The sequence below is a fragment of the Hydra viridissima genome, unplaced genomic scaffold (genome assembly GCF_058129835.1).
Source record: "Hydra viridissima isolate aposymbiotic clone 2 unplaced genomic scaffold, HvirCarnegie_v1 scaffold_1, whole genome shotgun sequence".
In the NCBI taxonomy this organism is placed as follows: Eukaryota; Metazoa; Cnidaria; class Hydrozoa; order Anthoathecata; family Hydridae; genus Hydra; species Hydra viridissima.
Window position 1 is genome coordinate 24743119 of NW_028324300.1, and position 17364 is coordinate 24760482.

General features: G+C 30.3%; 1 protein-coding gene and 3 pseudogenes across 1 annotated transcript; 2 read left to right on the forward strand and 2 right to left on the reverse strand.

Moving 5' to 3' along the window:
• Window positions 1–605: 605 nt before the first annotated feature.
• Window positions 606–2271, reverse strand: LOC149894061 (uncharacterized). The gene has a single exon (XM_090098027.1). It carries the CDS (start codon window positions 2109–2111, stop codon window positions 606–608), a length of 1506 nt encoding a protein of 501 aa, XP_089954153.1. The 5' UTR covers window positions 2112–2271.
• Window positions 2212–3170, reverse strand: LOC149894062 (uncharacterized; annotated as a pseudogene).
• A 2366-nt stretch (window positions 3171–5536) lies between these two features.
• Window positions 5537–13372, forward strand: LOC149894063 (uncharacterized; annotated as a pseudogene).
• A 1-nt stretch (window position 13373) lies between these two features.
• Window positions 13374–14303, forward strand: LOC149894064 (uncharacterized; annotated as a pseudogene).
• The last annotated feature ends 3061 nt before the right edge of the window (window positions 14304–17364 follow it).

Consider the following 17364-nt stretch of genomic DNA (forward strand, 5'->3'; position numbering starts at 1 on the left):
TAGTCATATCTCTATTACAACATTAAATTGTGAAAAAATAAAACACAAGGTTGCCCAATTTTAAATTTTCTTAAATATTATAGATACGATAATATAAATATTATAGATCAATATAAACGATATATATATATATATATATATATATATATATCTAAATATATATATATGTATATATATAAATATATATATATATATATATATATATATGCATATATAAATATATATATACATATATATATATATATATATATATATATATATATATATATATATATATATATATATATATATATATATATATATATATATATATATATATTTAAACAATATAAATAATATAGATTAATATATACGACTAATTTATAATAATATTATATAATTTATAATATATTTATAATATAATATTACTAATGATATATAATAACTATATACGATAAGTTATAACAACTATAAACGTTATAGATATAAATATTATAGGTTAATATATACGACTAATTTATAATAATAATATATAATTTATAATATATGTAATATATTTCTAATAAAATATTACTAATAATGTATATAACTAGTAATTATTTCAAATAAATTGTAAAATAGGCTTTTTACAAAAGTATAACCTTTCCTTTTTCAAGGTCAACAATCAATGGAAAAGTCCATACTTGATTTTCCTCAGTCTCATAGACCACATCAAACAAAGTTTTTTTTAAGTTAGGAGTTGACTTGTTTACTCGAAGAACTTCACCTGTACACCAAAAGTATTTTTTAGCGTCGATTTTCATTATTTTATGTTGAATAAATTTCCCAACAAGATAATTAACATCATTTAGAATGACAGCCAAGATGTTTGTTTTTTGTTGATTTGCTAATTGAGACAGTCTTGCATTCTTTAATTTTTCACTTAACTCTTCTTTCTCTTTTGCAATCAAAATATCTCGTTCTTTTCTTTCAATAAGAATAACTCTTCTCTCAATGGGCTCTGGAAAAGTCCTTGTTCTAATAACTGATTGTAAATTACTGAACAACTCATAGTTTGTTAAGTTTATTCGCTTACTACCATGCATTTTAGTTTTGTAAAAATATTTAGGTTCACATTTAACTTCCATAACATACCTAAAAAAATCCAACTGTGCTCTTAATATTTTTTTGCTTTTAAATGAGTCAACTAACAAAACATATTCATCATCTGCTTCTTTTGAGGTCAACCACACCTTCGTCCTCATTTTTAACAACTCATTAACCGATTTAGCTTTTTTTAAGAAGGCTTTGTCTTCAGCTCTTTTTTTAGCTTTATGCTTTTCAGACAACCTTTCACTCATTTCAAACTTTAATTCTAAATGACGTTGTTTATATTTAACTTTCATTTTATTAAAGTTTGTTGAAGCTTTTTTTAGCAATGAGTTACGCTCATCTAAAGTCTTTTTATCCAACCATTCTAGTGTTTTGTTTTTATACCACATAGTATAAGCTTGTATAGTTTGTATTTTGGCATTTGGCTTTGTACGAATTAAAAGATCCAATACCGCAAAGCCACTTTCTGATGCTTTGTTTGTTGTTGGAACATTCTCTGCAGCCTTACTTATATTATCAGAAGGATGCCAATATTTACCTCCAGGAAGTTGATCAGCAGATTGTCTTTCCAGAACAACTAACAAAGAATGACAAATTACTTCTAATGTCTGCTGTGTTAAAATATTTAAATCAGTGTCATTAGTCTCTTCAAATAATTTATCATACAAAATATCTTTATGAATATTAACATCACTTGGACTGAATATAGGTGTTTTCGAGATCATAATCGATGATGCATTTTTACACAAATCTGAAAGTTTCATTTTTAGGGTTAACAAAAATGGATTCATATCAAGAATACTCTTTTGTGATTCAATTATCCGCCAAAGTGGACCTGTAACTATTTTATCAATTATTCCAAGAACTCGCACTTCTGCTAAATATAATTTGTTGCTAATATCTTCTTTAACTGCCAGTAAAAGATTATTTTGATTTGGCCAATTTTGAAGAAACTCTAAAATATCTTTTGAATGAAAATACAAAGCTGCAGCATTATAATATAATATATTAAATCTGTTACCAACAAAGGGTGCAAGCATACACTTCTTTGTCCTTTACCAGCAAGAAATGCATTAAAATACCCAGCAACTCCAGCTTCATCACTTCCCCTTACATGAAAAGCTTTACATGCAGTTCTTATTAATCTAGTGGCACCTGATTCAGCAGTATTGAATGCAAAAATATTTTCATAACTAGTACTTAAAACTAACTTTTCAAATGAGTTAATTGTTTTATCAGTTTCTGTTGCAAAGTTAGATAATAAATGCAATTTACAAAAAAAATTAGACATTTCAATGAAATCTGCTTGCTCGCCTTTTTTTAAACCTTCCCAGTTCTTTATAACTTTAGGCAGTAACTTTTTCCTCATATCTTTAAGCTTTAAATTAAACAGTGGATTAACTGGCCCAAGATCAGACATGGTAGTTTTAAAAGAACATAAAAGGTTAGAAAAATCGTTTTCCTTGCTTTCTAAAATGTCACATATATCATCTAATGTTTTGGTTAACGCATTAATAGTACAATCTGCATCACTGCCAGCCATTTCACATAATCCAAAAGATAAAGTACTTCCATTTGTGGTAGTAACTTGGAAATTTTGAAAATGTCTATGATGTTTAGTGGTACCGTCACTGTGAAGACAATTGCCTGAATTAATTTCTACAGTGTTTATCATTTCTTCTGCAACTTAAAGTTGAGCAAGTGCTAAAGCCTCAGTCATAAATCGAGATTTTGTACCAATTGAGGGAAGCTTCTCTATATCTATCTTTGCTAGTTTTTTTAAAACAATTGTGATAACTTCATTAACTTTGTTTATGCTGACATTCAAAGAAACTAACTCCATAATAACTTCTCTTATATCATTAGAATACCTTCCATTTTGAAATGTTATTATTCTGCGATCATGGAGAAGAGAAATTAAATTAAAATCTTTATTTTCTTTGTTTAATACTCTAGTGTCAGGAAAGTCTGTATCCTTTTCAGGATTATTTAAACTGTTAGAAGACAAATTTTCATGTTTATTTACTACCATGCTAAACTTCTTTTTACATAATACAATTTTTTGCATGTAATTCTTTTTTTCTCATGAAGGAGTGCAATTTTATTGTCACTTTTTTCAAGCTTAACTAACAAAAATTTAACTCTTTTATTAAGATTTTTAATGACTTTAAAAATCTTTTAATTCTTTTATTTCCTTATTTTGTTTCTTTTTTAATTGATGAATCTTTGCTTTATTACTTGCATGTAATAGTTTATATGTCCTTCTAGGGTCGTTAGATGTAAATTTTTTTTTCATATTACTAATACGAACAATAGCAGATTTGAACTTATTTATACAACCAGATGAAGCAAGTTTCAATTTTTTAAAACAGTTTTTCGAGGTTCGTTGGTTCAACTTTCTTTTTTTACCCTTCGTTTTATTTTTTTCACTTGATATGCATAATTCACAACTAGTTTCCGAAATAGGCGGTTTAAAGAGCATCAGCTTATATATATATATCTTCTTTTATTGTTTTTTTTTAACGATTTAAATTTATCTACAACAATTTTAATTTTGTTGTACAAGCTCAAATTATTTTCAGTTACTGAAAACAAATTGGAGAATCGGCTTCTGAAACTCGAGCAAACCATTTTCAAAGATTTATCACTCAAGCATAGATACCAATCATATAATTCTTTATTATTCATTATGATAAGGCTTATTTTATACAAATACTGTATTATACAATTAAATTGTTGTATTGTTTTTGCAAATTAGTTACCGTAATAATTTTTGAAACAATATTAAGACGGACTGAAAGGAAGAAGAGGACGGGATTTAGCAGGTTTTAACTTAGATTTAAAAATTAAGCTGAATACCCGAATATTAGCAAAAACTTAGTTTTTTTAAAGTTATTTTAGACTAATTTATTCATCACAAAACCAAAAAAAAAAAAAAACAAAGAAAAATAGTTACATATTATTTTAAAGGATGCTAGAATGCAAATAAAATAACTTTAAGCTAAAATAATTACAAATACTTAATTGAAACCGCTCCTACAGCCAGATAAACTAATATTGAAAATTCTAGCAGATATTTTATGAAAGATTAATCATTTTACTTTTCGTAAAACGTTTTACTATGGCATAATAGATTAAAAAAATCGGTCTAAATTTAATCTGAAAAAGTCTTCTTTATATATAAAAAACTTCGCAAATTTTGTCTACGGAATCTGTCACGTGACTGAAGTGCCTAGAAGAAGGCAGTTTAAAATTTTTTTGTAAATAAAGTAGTTTAGTTTTATTAAAGATGTTAGGTTTGTATTTTATTTTGAAAAACTTTCGGTTGTTTCAAATCAAGTTTTTTCAGCCCCAATTATTTATGTTGACTGATTTCATTTTTCATGTAACTTGGATCAATTTAGAACATGCCGTTTCCATTGATCGTATTGAGGGAAGATTGCTCTTAAAACGAATGAACTCCGATAATAAATAAGGGAACTATAGCCCTCGAAAATAAAAAACGGCGGCCACTGGCATGTTTCCCATGTTCGAACTTCAAGTTTTTGAACTTCCTCCAGTGCTCACCAATATGTTTTTTTTAACTTATTATTTTGGTCGTTTTTTAACTTAACTGTATTTAAAATTTATATAGACAAACAAAAGAATGATAAAAAAATATATACATTTGTATGCTTTAAAACTAAAAATTTGTAAAGTTGTTTATTTAGTTTCACCAGTTTAAACTAGGGAATGTCCGGGTCTCGATAGGAACCGAACGAGACCCGACCCGAACGGGTATCGGACACCAATAAAAGCTGAAAATAGTTATATCGGACTCCGATTACTCGAACGGACATTACCCGATAACGCCGATAAAATCGGGTAGTTGAAATTTTTCATCATCTATTCGACACAATCTTTCAGGTAATTTAAATAATCAGTACCCGAAAGTTAAACCCGATTACTCGTTAAAATAATAATTCCCGAACGGTTCTGTCACCTATCCTCATCACCTATTCGACACAATCTTTCAGGTAATTTAAATAATTAGTACCCGAAAGTTAAACCCGATTACTCGTTAAAATAATAATTCCCGAACGGTTCTGTCGGTTATTCTGTGAAAAAGGTCCATTTTGTTAAAAAATAATTGATATTTCTAAAAAATTACCGAAAATAGAATTTAACCATAATATCGCTATAATCACATTTTCACTCGGCCTTTTGGCAGTTAAACAAAGTTTAATACATTTTCCTCATGCAATTCACGTCATCCGTTTGGAAAAATAACTCTATCTCATCCTTATTTGAAATGCTCGGCTTTGATTGGTTGTTACAAAAAATCCTAGGTAGGCCAAAACCAGCACAAGCCATTGTAAAGCATCATTGGGTGTTTTCAGAAATGTTTCCTTTTCCGTTTCTTGAAGTAATTTTAAACATTTGAAATTAAAATCGGGCGTTCGTAAAGGAGAAAAACATTTCGAAAATGTTTGCTAGCCAGTCAAGTGCTCTGCCATCGCAAAGTGTAGACGATTTTGATACTGAAAATAAAGAAGGAAGTGAAGGTGAAAAAAAAAACCTAACATTATCTCCAGATACAGATAACCTGCCTCCCCATGAAAGCGAAGCCAAAAAAACATGTGATGCATTGTTCAATATAGTTATTTTAAATTCTTTGCTTAGTACCAGAAAATTTTTTCACAAGGTGCTAATTACCTTCAAGCATTCCTTAAAGTTGCAAAGAATCAAGAGACTATGGGAAGCATTCAAAGTTTTGTTTAAATTTTGTTTGAATGTGATTAACTATTTTGCCTAATTTTTATAAAATTTGTAAACTTAGATGGCCGCCCAAAACTGAAGCGCTCCCTTACTCAAGGAAGTGAGAAAGGAGCACGACAGAAACGCTCCCTAACTTGGCAGTATTTCCGGGAACCAAATGAATCTGAAAAAGAACCTCATCAACTATTCAATTGTTCATAATGCGAATAATTAATTCCAAATTAAGTTAGCAAAAAAACGTAAGCATTCAAAAATAAAGGGATTTTAACATAACAGTTTCTAATGTTCCAGTTTTCTATTAAAGTTACTTAAAGAAATCTTTGATTATACTTAAGATTTGAAGGGTTCAAGTGAAAAGAAAATGTCATTATTTTAAGAAAATTGAAAGCACTCTTTTTACGACTTTTTGTAACTCTTTTGTGAATCAGATTGTCTCTCGACGTCGGTGTTTTTTTGGTTTTTTTCGGTTATTTTTTGAGATGACGTATTTCCGATTTTAGTTAACAAAAAACGTAAGCATTCAAAAATAATGGAATTTTAGAAAAATTGTTTCTGATGTTTCAGTTTTCTATTAAAGTTACTTCAAGAAATCTTTAAGGGGAGAGAAAATGTTTTTTTTTTTTAGAAATTTCAAAAAGAAAATTCGGCGACTTTTTGTTATTTTTTTGTTAAATAGATTGTTACTCGATGTCCGTTTTTTAGAAAAAATATTCAATGTGTGGCTGTAAATAGCTAAAAAGATCTTTTGATGTTTCTTGACTTTATTGTAGCACCAGCGTGACAGTCCCTACTTTTAACTAGCAGAGAGAATTTTTAATCACTCATTTCAACGAATTGTTTTGGATTATACACATAGCAGTTATTAATTAAGCTTACATACAATGTGTACCATACGCAGACAGCAATAGCTACAAAAATCAAAATTTGATGTTAATCTCTTGTACCCTTCTTATAAAAAATATCCCCTTTTGTAATATGATTGAAAAATATATTTGACAGAGATGTAATGGTTCTCTTGCAAATATAACTTGCAATACCTAAATATTTAGAATGTCTTACGTTTAACGACTTTTCTAACCAATCAACAGATAGCAAAAAAACAATTTACTTAAATTTGTAAACAAATCATATTCGCAATCAGTACCTTTTTTTTTTTTTTTAAACAGTCTTTTAAGTCCTTTTGGTTTTATTTTGTTTATATGTTGAGATTGAATAGGGACAGACGAAAATCATGGTTAAAAACAAAAAAAAAGGAAAGCCGCGGAAAAAGAACAGCAACAAAATGCGACATTATTATTAAGAATTCTTAATTAAAAAATCTCATTTTTTAAGGTAAAAATAAAGCATGTGGTCTCTTTTAGTCAGCCTGACTACTTTTCTTATGATATTAAACTAAATTTTAAAATGAAAAGCCTCACTTAAGGATTTCACTTGTAAATGTAAATTTATATACACTCAATGACTTTATCTTTTTGGTTAACAGAAACAAACTCTTTTTGTAACCAAAAAGTTTGCGCTTGTAACTTTAGAGAGATAAGAAGTCAGTTTTATTTTTTAATTTTTTTAATCATAATTTCAAACGTTTCTCGATTTTAACAAAATTGAAAACATGGATTTTGTTGAAAGTTTCTATTAAAAAAAATGCGAAAGGTCATATAATGGTTCACTAATAAATTTCAAAATGGATCTTTTGAGAAACTATTTCGGTGCCGTCACTGTCAAGGGACGGAGCGAAAGGAAAGCATTGTGTTGAGCCCAATGATTTTCAGCAAAAAAGAAATTTCTTATTAATATTTGACACAACACTAAACATAACTGATTTTTGAGGTAATTGAAGCCCCTAATTCCTAAACTTCATTTGGTCTTTGCTATTTTAATTTTCAATAGCACATTTACTTTTTAATGATCTTGAACATCATTTGCTTTCTATTGATTTTGAACACGCCATTAATTCATCCTCGTAGAAAAATAAGGAAATGAGGTTGGACACATCAAATCATAATAGGGGGCGTAGGACAAAACTCAAACATATTCATTCTAAAAAGCTTCTCATTAATTTAAAGAAGAGAGAAAACATAAACGGTTTAATTTAATATTTTTAACATCAATTTTTCTTGATTGTTAGAAACAAATTAAACGAATGAAACTGTCGTTGTTTTTGCACCAATTTAATACTAAATATTTAAGTTTAAAAACAAAAGTTCTAATAATTGAACATCAAATTTAATTACAGAACTGCTTTTCTTGAAATTATCAAATATTGCAATTATCGCAGCAAATTTGGTTATGGTTAATGAAAAATCTTGTCTGCACGCAAGATTGGAATTTACTATTGAACATTGCCACTCCATTCCAATGCTCCTGTGACTTAGTTGAAAGGTGAAAGTTCTCTACCTTTTTCGGTACGCTGCACAGTGGAGTATTTCACTTGAAAAGTTGAACAAAATTATTTTATGTTTTATTATCGATGTGATATGTAGTAAAAAGAAGATTAGGGTCATTATATTGTATTAAAAATGATTGGTCACACATAAAATGTAAAAGATTTGTATATTAAAACAAAAAAATACATATTTTTATACATCTTACGTACTTTACAAATATCCACAACTTTAAAACTATTTAACATAATAGCAAATAACTAAATATGTAATACTAAAAAGGATAATCACACTTGAAAGATGCATCTAAACCTTTACTGGTATTTTTAATTATTGAACTTAATCCTTGGGTACCTGTTGTTATGAATGATTTTTCGTTAAAGGATTAAATCCTATGGTTGATCCGCTACAAGGGGCTAAAGATTTGACAACCAAACAGATTGAAATTAATAATTTAAATTTATTATAGTCCTATATTTAGTCCAAAACAAAATATTTTTTTACATGTTAATGCAATGATTTTTAATCAAAATCAAAATCTGATATGTCGTTAATCGTCATCGCATGTGAGTCTTCTAATGTTTCCGGCATCAAGAGTCCTATTGTCTCACTGGAGATCGGTTTTCTTTTTTTCTGGGGTCTTTTTCTCATGCTGCTTAACAAAGGATCCGAATTTAGTAGAAGTTTTTTTAAATATCTCTATTACAGTTTTCTCGCGAAAATCTCGCATAATTCTGCCGATAAAGGCGGAAATGTTTGTTTCTGGTTTCAGCTACTTCTTCTGATAGCTGGCCATTAGGCAGTATAGCCTGTTTAATTATGGTGGTGCCATGTCTCAAAACTTTATGAATAGTCGGCGTCATTGGGTGCCACCCATATAAATTGACATAAAGTTCGGCCGTCTCATTTTTAAAATTTTCAATTTTTTTAATATTAATTTGATGCCCACTCGAGATAGCTTCCAAAATGACATTACATTTTTTATAAGAGTTATATCAACCCCTGTGTGCAGGAAGCTGTTAGGGGATTGGCGAAAAATCTTCTTGATGTATTCCCGTCATCAGTGTTCCTAAATCCAGCCTTAGGAATATCAACCAACAGCCCTAACTCATCTTTATAGGCATTTTGAATTTTTTGTTTTGTTTCCGCTACTATTTTGTTATCTTCTTTTGTTCTTGCTTGCCATTTTTTTATTGGTATTTTATATGATATATGCAGCAAGGATTCAAATATTCTGATTCTTGCGTGCAGTAATGATAGCCCAAATTTCAGTGTTTCACGGCTTTCTGTCGTTTTTTTATTCAAGACATTAAAATCTTTTGAAGTTTGCCCACATATACAACATCTCATTGTTGTTGTCGTATTTGTAGCAGCGTTTCAAACTTTTCCATCAATCATAGTAAAAAGAAATATATGCTTTATTTGTAAATTACCACCAAAACCGTTTATTATTTCACTTTTTCTCAAACCTTTTATTTGCTTCTCTACGTATTCAGTTTCATTATTCGTTACGTCTTTGCTCTCACAAATAAAACGTATTCATGTTGGTTGGCAATACCTTGTATATGATAATGCTGGGTTTTGTCAAAGCACCTTCTTTTGGTTACCAATATGGCATATCAACCTCAGGGGCAAAAAAGAAGTTCGAAATTTGTTAGCATCGCTATCGTCGCTGTTTTGAAACTTTTGTTCTCTGCAGCACTTTGACTCATTTGAGTAGCATACATCAACTGCTCACAAGGTATATGTTCCCTAAAAACCTTTGTTTTTCGCCTTCTCGTTGGTGAACTCGATTCACAAAATTCTTTTGATGGTCTGCTGGGCTTTGCAACCGTCTATGCTGGTAGAGCTATGGTGGTATTGAGCAATTGTTCGTTATTTTTTTTAAAAATCGCTCACTTATACGGCTAGCGTCTTCCCATTTTTGTTTAAGTTGGAACTTAAAGGTGAAAAAATATTTTTTAGTGCACTTTCTTCCTTTGCAGGGTATTTGGTTATGTTTTTAAGGTGTTATAACAAAAACAAAAATTTGCCATCAATTTTTTTCTCGGAACTTTGCTCAAAGACTTCATGAAGTGATTGTCTTGTAATCTCTATTGTGATAGCTTGAGATTCTACAAAAAAAATATGAATTAATTTAAATAATATTTTTAATAACAAAAAAAATGTTTTTGCCTTATTGACTTAAAAAAGCAAAAAAATTTTTGGGCGCGTAAATGCGCAACTTTTTTTTTTTTTTTTAATGGTAAATAGAACGTGAAGCACAAGCTCGTAGCTTAATAAGGCTTAATTGGCATTCAAAAACACTTTTTAACATCGTGTATACCAAAAAAAAAAGTTAAATTTTTTACATCAAATATAATTGATGAGAAATGTGACAGTAACATATAAAATAGAGAAAATAAATATACCAAAAGTATGAGCTTACCATCTTTTTCAAAATCCATTATGATTTTTAAAATTTGTCACTAACCACAAACTCAAAAAACGAATTGTAATAATGCTCGTCAACAGGAACGTTGAAAAACAATTGAACTCATTATTACGATTACTCGATTTTTAAAGCTGCCCCTATAAGGTGGAGGGGAGAGGGGTAACCGAAATGACCATTTAGGGATGCAACCTTTATTAAGCTTTAACAATGCACCAATAAAAGAAGATTTTGACAAAATTTTGAAAATCGGCTTTTGATCAACTTTTTCGTATGAATACTCCACTGTGCGCTGATAGAGCATTTAGCTGTAGCCTTAGATACAGGTAAATTAAGAAATATGCGCAATCCAACACAGACGTTTGGGAAGGTTGAGAGGAATCAAAGTAGAAACATCTCCACAAACAAATAGTGAAGCTTGCAGGCTAATTTGAAGTCTGTTTCAGAAAGATTTGATCCTCAAACAATTCCTTTGAAATTTGTTTGGAGTTTTCTTTCACAAAACCTATGGACAACAGAGAAAAGGTCTTCATTACTCAGAGTATTAAGTTGCCCTAGGAATCCAAATAAGGTGCAGATATGTCTCAAATGTTTAAACCGATACACAGAATTGAGTCAATAATATTAGTGAAGGCTTTCACTTTTTAGTGATGTTCTGTCTAAAATTGGGTTGATAAATGTCTGCTGAGAGAGAATCAGACGAAATATCCTCATCAGACGAAATCATGCTTCCGGTAAAATTGTGTGCCACATTTTACGAATAAGTTGAATTTGTTTTATCAGACAATTAACATTATCTCTTACTACATCAACTGTAGCATCCCGTACTTAAACAACGAGAGTGGTTTCATGAATGATTGTATGAAGTTTCAGCAAAAAGATGGCAACAAAACGCATTCAAACTTTGACAAATACTTTTGGATTCATTAGAGCTGATTTCGAGCAACTACCGTGAAAATGAGATCTTCCATTTCCTTTAAGACGTTTTTCATTGCATGGAAATGCTGAGCAACTGGAAGTACATATCATAAGAACTGAACTTAAGCTTCGGGCTCCATCCTTTGATGGACGTTTACTTTTTCATAAGAACGGATAGTTTCAAAGATATCGTCATATCGTAAAAATGCTATTTGTGAATAGTTTCGTAATTTGAACTTCAAGATGTTGGAGAACACACAGTTCACAAATATAGATTTTAGGTATAAAATGATGTGACCCCGGAAGTTTCAATGGATTTAGGTTACTAATACCATATGTTTTAAGGATCTAACTTTAAAACAATTTAATGAGTGTCCCTTATTGAGAAAACTTATTTTTAAAATTTAAAAAAAAATTCCTTATTTTTTAGGATTTTTAATGGTTTAACTTCTTTAATTAGTATTTAAATCAAAAGTATACTTAATAATACAACGTTTATTACTATTTTTTGTTAAATATTGCAAGACTACAACATTTTAGTTAAAAAGCAAAAAATTGCAATCTGTTTCCCATTCTATACCAATAATTGTAGCTATAATGCATAACTAGTCCTCTCTCTCTCTCTCTCTCTCTCTCTCTCTCTCTCTCTCTCTCTCTCTCTCTCTCTCTCTCTCTATATATATATATATATATATATATATATATATATATATATATATATAAATATATATATATAAATGCACACACTGGAATAAATCCAGTTTGTACTGACTTCTTATGTTCACTTTCTGAACTTAAATATGTAATAACACATATTTATGTGCCTTAAATATCCGCTAGTTTGTGCCTGCTGCTACCTCAAAGATATAAAATGTATACCCATCAACCTGAAACTGGAAAAATTGATCAAAGATCATATCAATCCCAGTTATTCCAAATATATGTTTGAGTATCCAACAGGTATAACTTATATTGAACATTTTCTGTACAAGATGTTCAGTATTATTATCAATTCAATATTGTCTTTTGACAGTATATTGAACGAAGTATTTTATAAAAAGAAAAAGTGTCTTATTGCTCACTCACAGCAATATTCTTTTTTAAAAATAGATGTTTATTCTGAATCCATAACAGCAGTTTTATTCTACTTAGGAATTTGTTCATCTTGCAAATCATACATGTACAAGCTGGCTTCCAATAATCCTATTCCAATAAATGTTATTGAAAACTGGAAGCAAGGGGATCTAATGCTTTTCAAGTCTGGAAGAGATTGTAGCATATAGTGTACAGTCTGTGGTATGGCAAAATCCATGGATCGTAAGATGTTAAGGAAAACCAAAGAATTAAATTGAAAACTAGAATTGAAAAGTCAAAATCAGAAAAACCTCTTCTTCTATGTCCTAACTGCTTTTGCAATCGTAGTAAAGGTATACCCCACAAATGTTCTCCTGGACAGGAAATGGTAAATGTTTCAAGCCTGCTAGGCAGCAGATCATCAAAGGTACAACAGCAAGTTACTTTAATTCTCCTCAAAAACATTTATGCATCTTCACAGACAAACCTTGGCAAAGAGATCAATATTTCAACAGGTTAGGTTATTTATTATACTATAAATAAAATGTAAAATGAGACTTTTTGTATTTTCAGTAGCAGTCATTTTTAAATATGTAGGTATGAATTAATAAATTTTATTACAGGTGGATCATTAATTCCTGTAATCCTTGGAAAACCAAGTGAACAAACCAGAAAAGTGAAATTTGAAGAGATCCAGCCCCTTATGAACAAACTAGCACTTAGTCAATATATGAAATAAGCTAATGTTAAAGGGGCTTCGAAAATGCGGTAAAAAATTTGAATCATTCATGGAAGCAAAACTAGATGAGAGGAGCAAGATCCTATCAGATTTTTATGCTGTCAAGGCTATTCAAGCTGAAGAGAAGATAAACATAGGCCTACAAAGGTAGCAAGAGACCTTGCTTATGTTGAAGACTTTACAGAGTTTCTCAACTTCGTCATGGATTTCAAAGGTCAAAAATACCACTAGACCTTTGTAAGATTTGGAGTTGATTAGTTAAAATTGAGGGACATTAATATAAGTTGACCATTCTTTAAACCAAATATTTAGTAAAATAATCCCTAAATTGCATGTTCAATTTAGGTGGAGGTTCATTGAAAGTAATCTGTAATGTATTTGACCCTGAACAAGAGAGAGAGGATGACATGAGGGACAAAGCCTAAATCTGGGATTATTGGGCTCTCGCTCTTGCATATGCAGATAACTTACAAAAAACCCATAACAACCTATTGCAGATTGTCGGGAGCCTAAATCTGCATAAATGTAAATATTCTCTTGCATCAGATATGAAAATCATCAACATATTGTTGGGAATTTCGGTATTATATATTATAATCCAAATTTATACTTTTTACATTACTTGAACACATACACATGTATTACTTGATAAAATGTAATTCAGGAGCCTTACATAAATTATTTTAGGTTCACGGAGAAAAAATATTCCTGTGCCTGGTGTGAAGGTACGTCTACTATTGCTACTGGAGATCTCAGAACTTTAGATGATTGGTATACACTGTATTACGAGGCTGGATTGCCACACAAAAGAATACAGGACTTCAAGGTGACTTTAATGAACATAAATGAAGATCTTTACAAAGTTTTGCCTTAAAAAGTTCTACATTTTAACAGTTTTTAATAAATATTATTTTTACTTAGAATGTTATGAAGCCATGCTTGATCAAGGAAGAAGACAAATCCAAGTTGATGTTAGATGTTATATCTTTGGCAGAACTTCACATGCTGATGGGCCTTGTAAATCATGTCATCATTTCTAACCAACTGTGGCCCGAGTTTGAGATGTGGGTTTCAAGCTTAGGATTTATAAGAAAAGGATATCATAGTGGAGCTTTTGAAGGAAATACTTTAAAACAGATACTAGAACAGTGCGATGAGCTGAACAATCTGTTTTAGTAGAGCTGCTACCTCTATTAGAACCCACGCGAAAGTTCCGCATGGTAGATAAAGGAACATTTAGAAACTGTTTGGATCCCAAATACAAAGATGACATTCAGGCATTTACGCAATCTTATGTGGTTACCCAAGAATACTGTAAGGAGGTAGGCTATAGAATGTCTCTTTTTGCTTTTAATAATATTGTTTGCCCCAGTACATTTTTTATATTTCACTATAATTTATACATAATACTTTTCTTAATGAGATATTATTACAACATGCTTATCATGCTCTTCAAAAAGAATGCACAACATCCCGAGATTTTCACAATAAAAACTTGGTTTAAACTTAAAAGATGTATTGTATCTTCTTACCTTTTACATTTTTTTTTGCAGCTGTTTCATGAGAAAAGAGGCGCCCTCCCTCCCTCCCAGTTTGTCTTTAAAGGGCAGTTTAAAATAAGTGGCATAGGATTCCTGAAGCTTGAAATTTGTAATCAAAGTAAAATATTTACTTTTTGTTCTGTTAAAACCACCTCAAACTTAGCAGAATGTGTCTTCTTTTTGTATACAACAATTTTAGGAGCTGCAGCCACTGTGAGGAGTATTTTCTAGTTTAAAATGAAAATGAGTCAAAGGGAAATTATTTACTATTAAAGGGTTACTTTTAATCTAAATTTTAATTTAAAAGGCTGCCAAAGAAAAGAGACTTTTTAGGCGTAAGAAAATCCTCGATTACCTCAAGAAAGGACCTCACACAATGCTCACATCCGATGAAAAACTCTTTACTGTCCATTTGGTGTCCAAGATGGATAACCGAGATGGATATATAATTTTAGAACTGATAAACTAATTCATGAGAAACAGGAATACTTGAAAAAAATTGAAATCATTTACGACGCGTTTTTAAGGCTTTTTTACTGCACACAAGTTGAATGGTAAAACTCACACGTTTAGTATTCAATTGAGTGTTCGCATCCAAATAGAAATTCTATTTTGGATTTTAGCAGAGTTTTGCTCAAAAAATATTTGCCCAAATATAAACATTTTACTAAGCATATTCTTGGATCATTTAAATTCACCAAACTCATATTGAATTAAACTCTACATAATCCTCCTGAATGTCAATGAGTTACCAGAGAATACTAGGTAAATGTTTCGGACCAAAAGTACAAGTTTGTGATGATTTTTGGCTTTATTGCCTCTAATGGCATAGTCATGCCTCTGGTAGAAGACAAGATGCCAGATTTCTGGCCCATGGATAAGTGATAATAGTCATGCCATACCTTCATCCGCAGATCTTAATTCATTTGATTTTAGAGTGTGTTGAGAGTAAGGACTGCAGCAAGCATCACAATGGCATTGAGGCTCTGAAGGTTTCCACCACTAGAGAGTTGAACAATATGTTGCTAGAGTATGTTAAGAAGACGTGAGTTGAGTTCATACCTAGAGTTGAGGAAACCGCTGCTAACAATTACACGCACTTTAAATAGGTCTTTTTGAAATTTATTTTTACTCATTTATATAAAATAAGTTTTTTTCCCGAGTAATTTGTTTTTGCTCTGAGTTGTGGTTCGGACCACTCAAGTTACGAACTTTACGGTCGGATATGGTATACAATTGCACACTTACATAGGATCGTGGTACATTACGTCACTATACACTTATTTGGCATTGGCAGTAATTAGAATTCTCGATTTTAGAAATAAAATTTGTTTTTTTTTGAAAGCACAATACGCATCAGCTTAAGAGAAAATTAAAACTTCAATAAAAAATTTGTTAATTTGCTCCTTGAAAATAAACTCATACTTTTCTTGAAATGTTAATCCATAAAAAGCAAAAAAGTATCATCAATAACAAGAGAATTACAGCTTCATGTTTAAAGATGCAGTTCAAAAGCAAAATGTTTTTTTTTTTTTATTGCTCGATTTCTTATTTTATTACTACGACAATATTAATTGCTTATTTCATAATATAAAAAACAGAAATGTTAAGCAGAAATGTTAAAGTTTGTGGGAGGAGCGGGTAAAAATATTTGTTTTATAAAATTAAGGATACTTCAATTTTTCTTCCTATGAAACTTTTATTATTTAATGCATAGATATTTAATTGATAGTTTACTTTCCAGGTTAGATTTTAATTCACTTTTTTACGTAAAGTTGTGCATTTTCCTTTATTCTTAGAATTAGAAGATTTTACCTTTAGGAACACATATCACTTAAGTTTACCATTAACTGAAGGCCATAAATTATTAACGTATATATCTAACGAACGGGTTCAGATATAACTCCAATAGGACTTTATATACTTGGAAAATAACATGGAACCAACAACATTTTATTTAGCCATGTTAGTTTCTGTCTTGTAAACAACCACACAGCTATATCAATTCCAATAAGATTTGCAGAACCAAGGATCTCTATATCTGTACCCCATTTACCATCTGTGGCCATACCACTTTTGGTGAGATAACTTTCCACATCATCACCAAAATACCCTGATAAGTGACTGGAGCAAGGTTCTATTATCATGTGTTTCACAACCAGATCGCGAACACATACATGTTGATATTGTGAACCTGACAGCAAAAACGAAATTGCTTGAAAAAAACAGTTTCCATCAACTTTGCATGCATCCATTTTCAAAGGTACATTAAGTTCTTTTCCATCAATAAAATCTGGCATAAAAAATATTTTGAGAGCAAGTTATTCAGCAATTTTCTAGCAAATATCTAAGCAGTGATGTTTCATTGAGCTGAGGCGCAGTTGAAATTCATCTTTATTACCACATTCTGAAGATAATTATGACATTTTTGAATTATTTTTCTGTTCAACA

Bases quoted from the DNA above. Each gene is read 5' to 3' on its own strand.
- LOC149894061 (XM_090098027.1), bottom strand. From the start codon at position 2,111: ATGCTTGCACCCTTTGTTGGTAACAGATTTAATATATTATATTATAAT.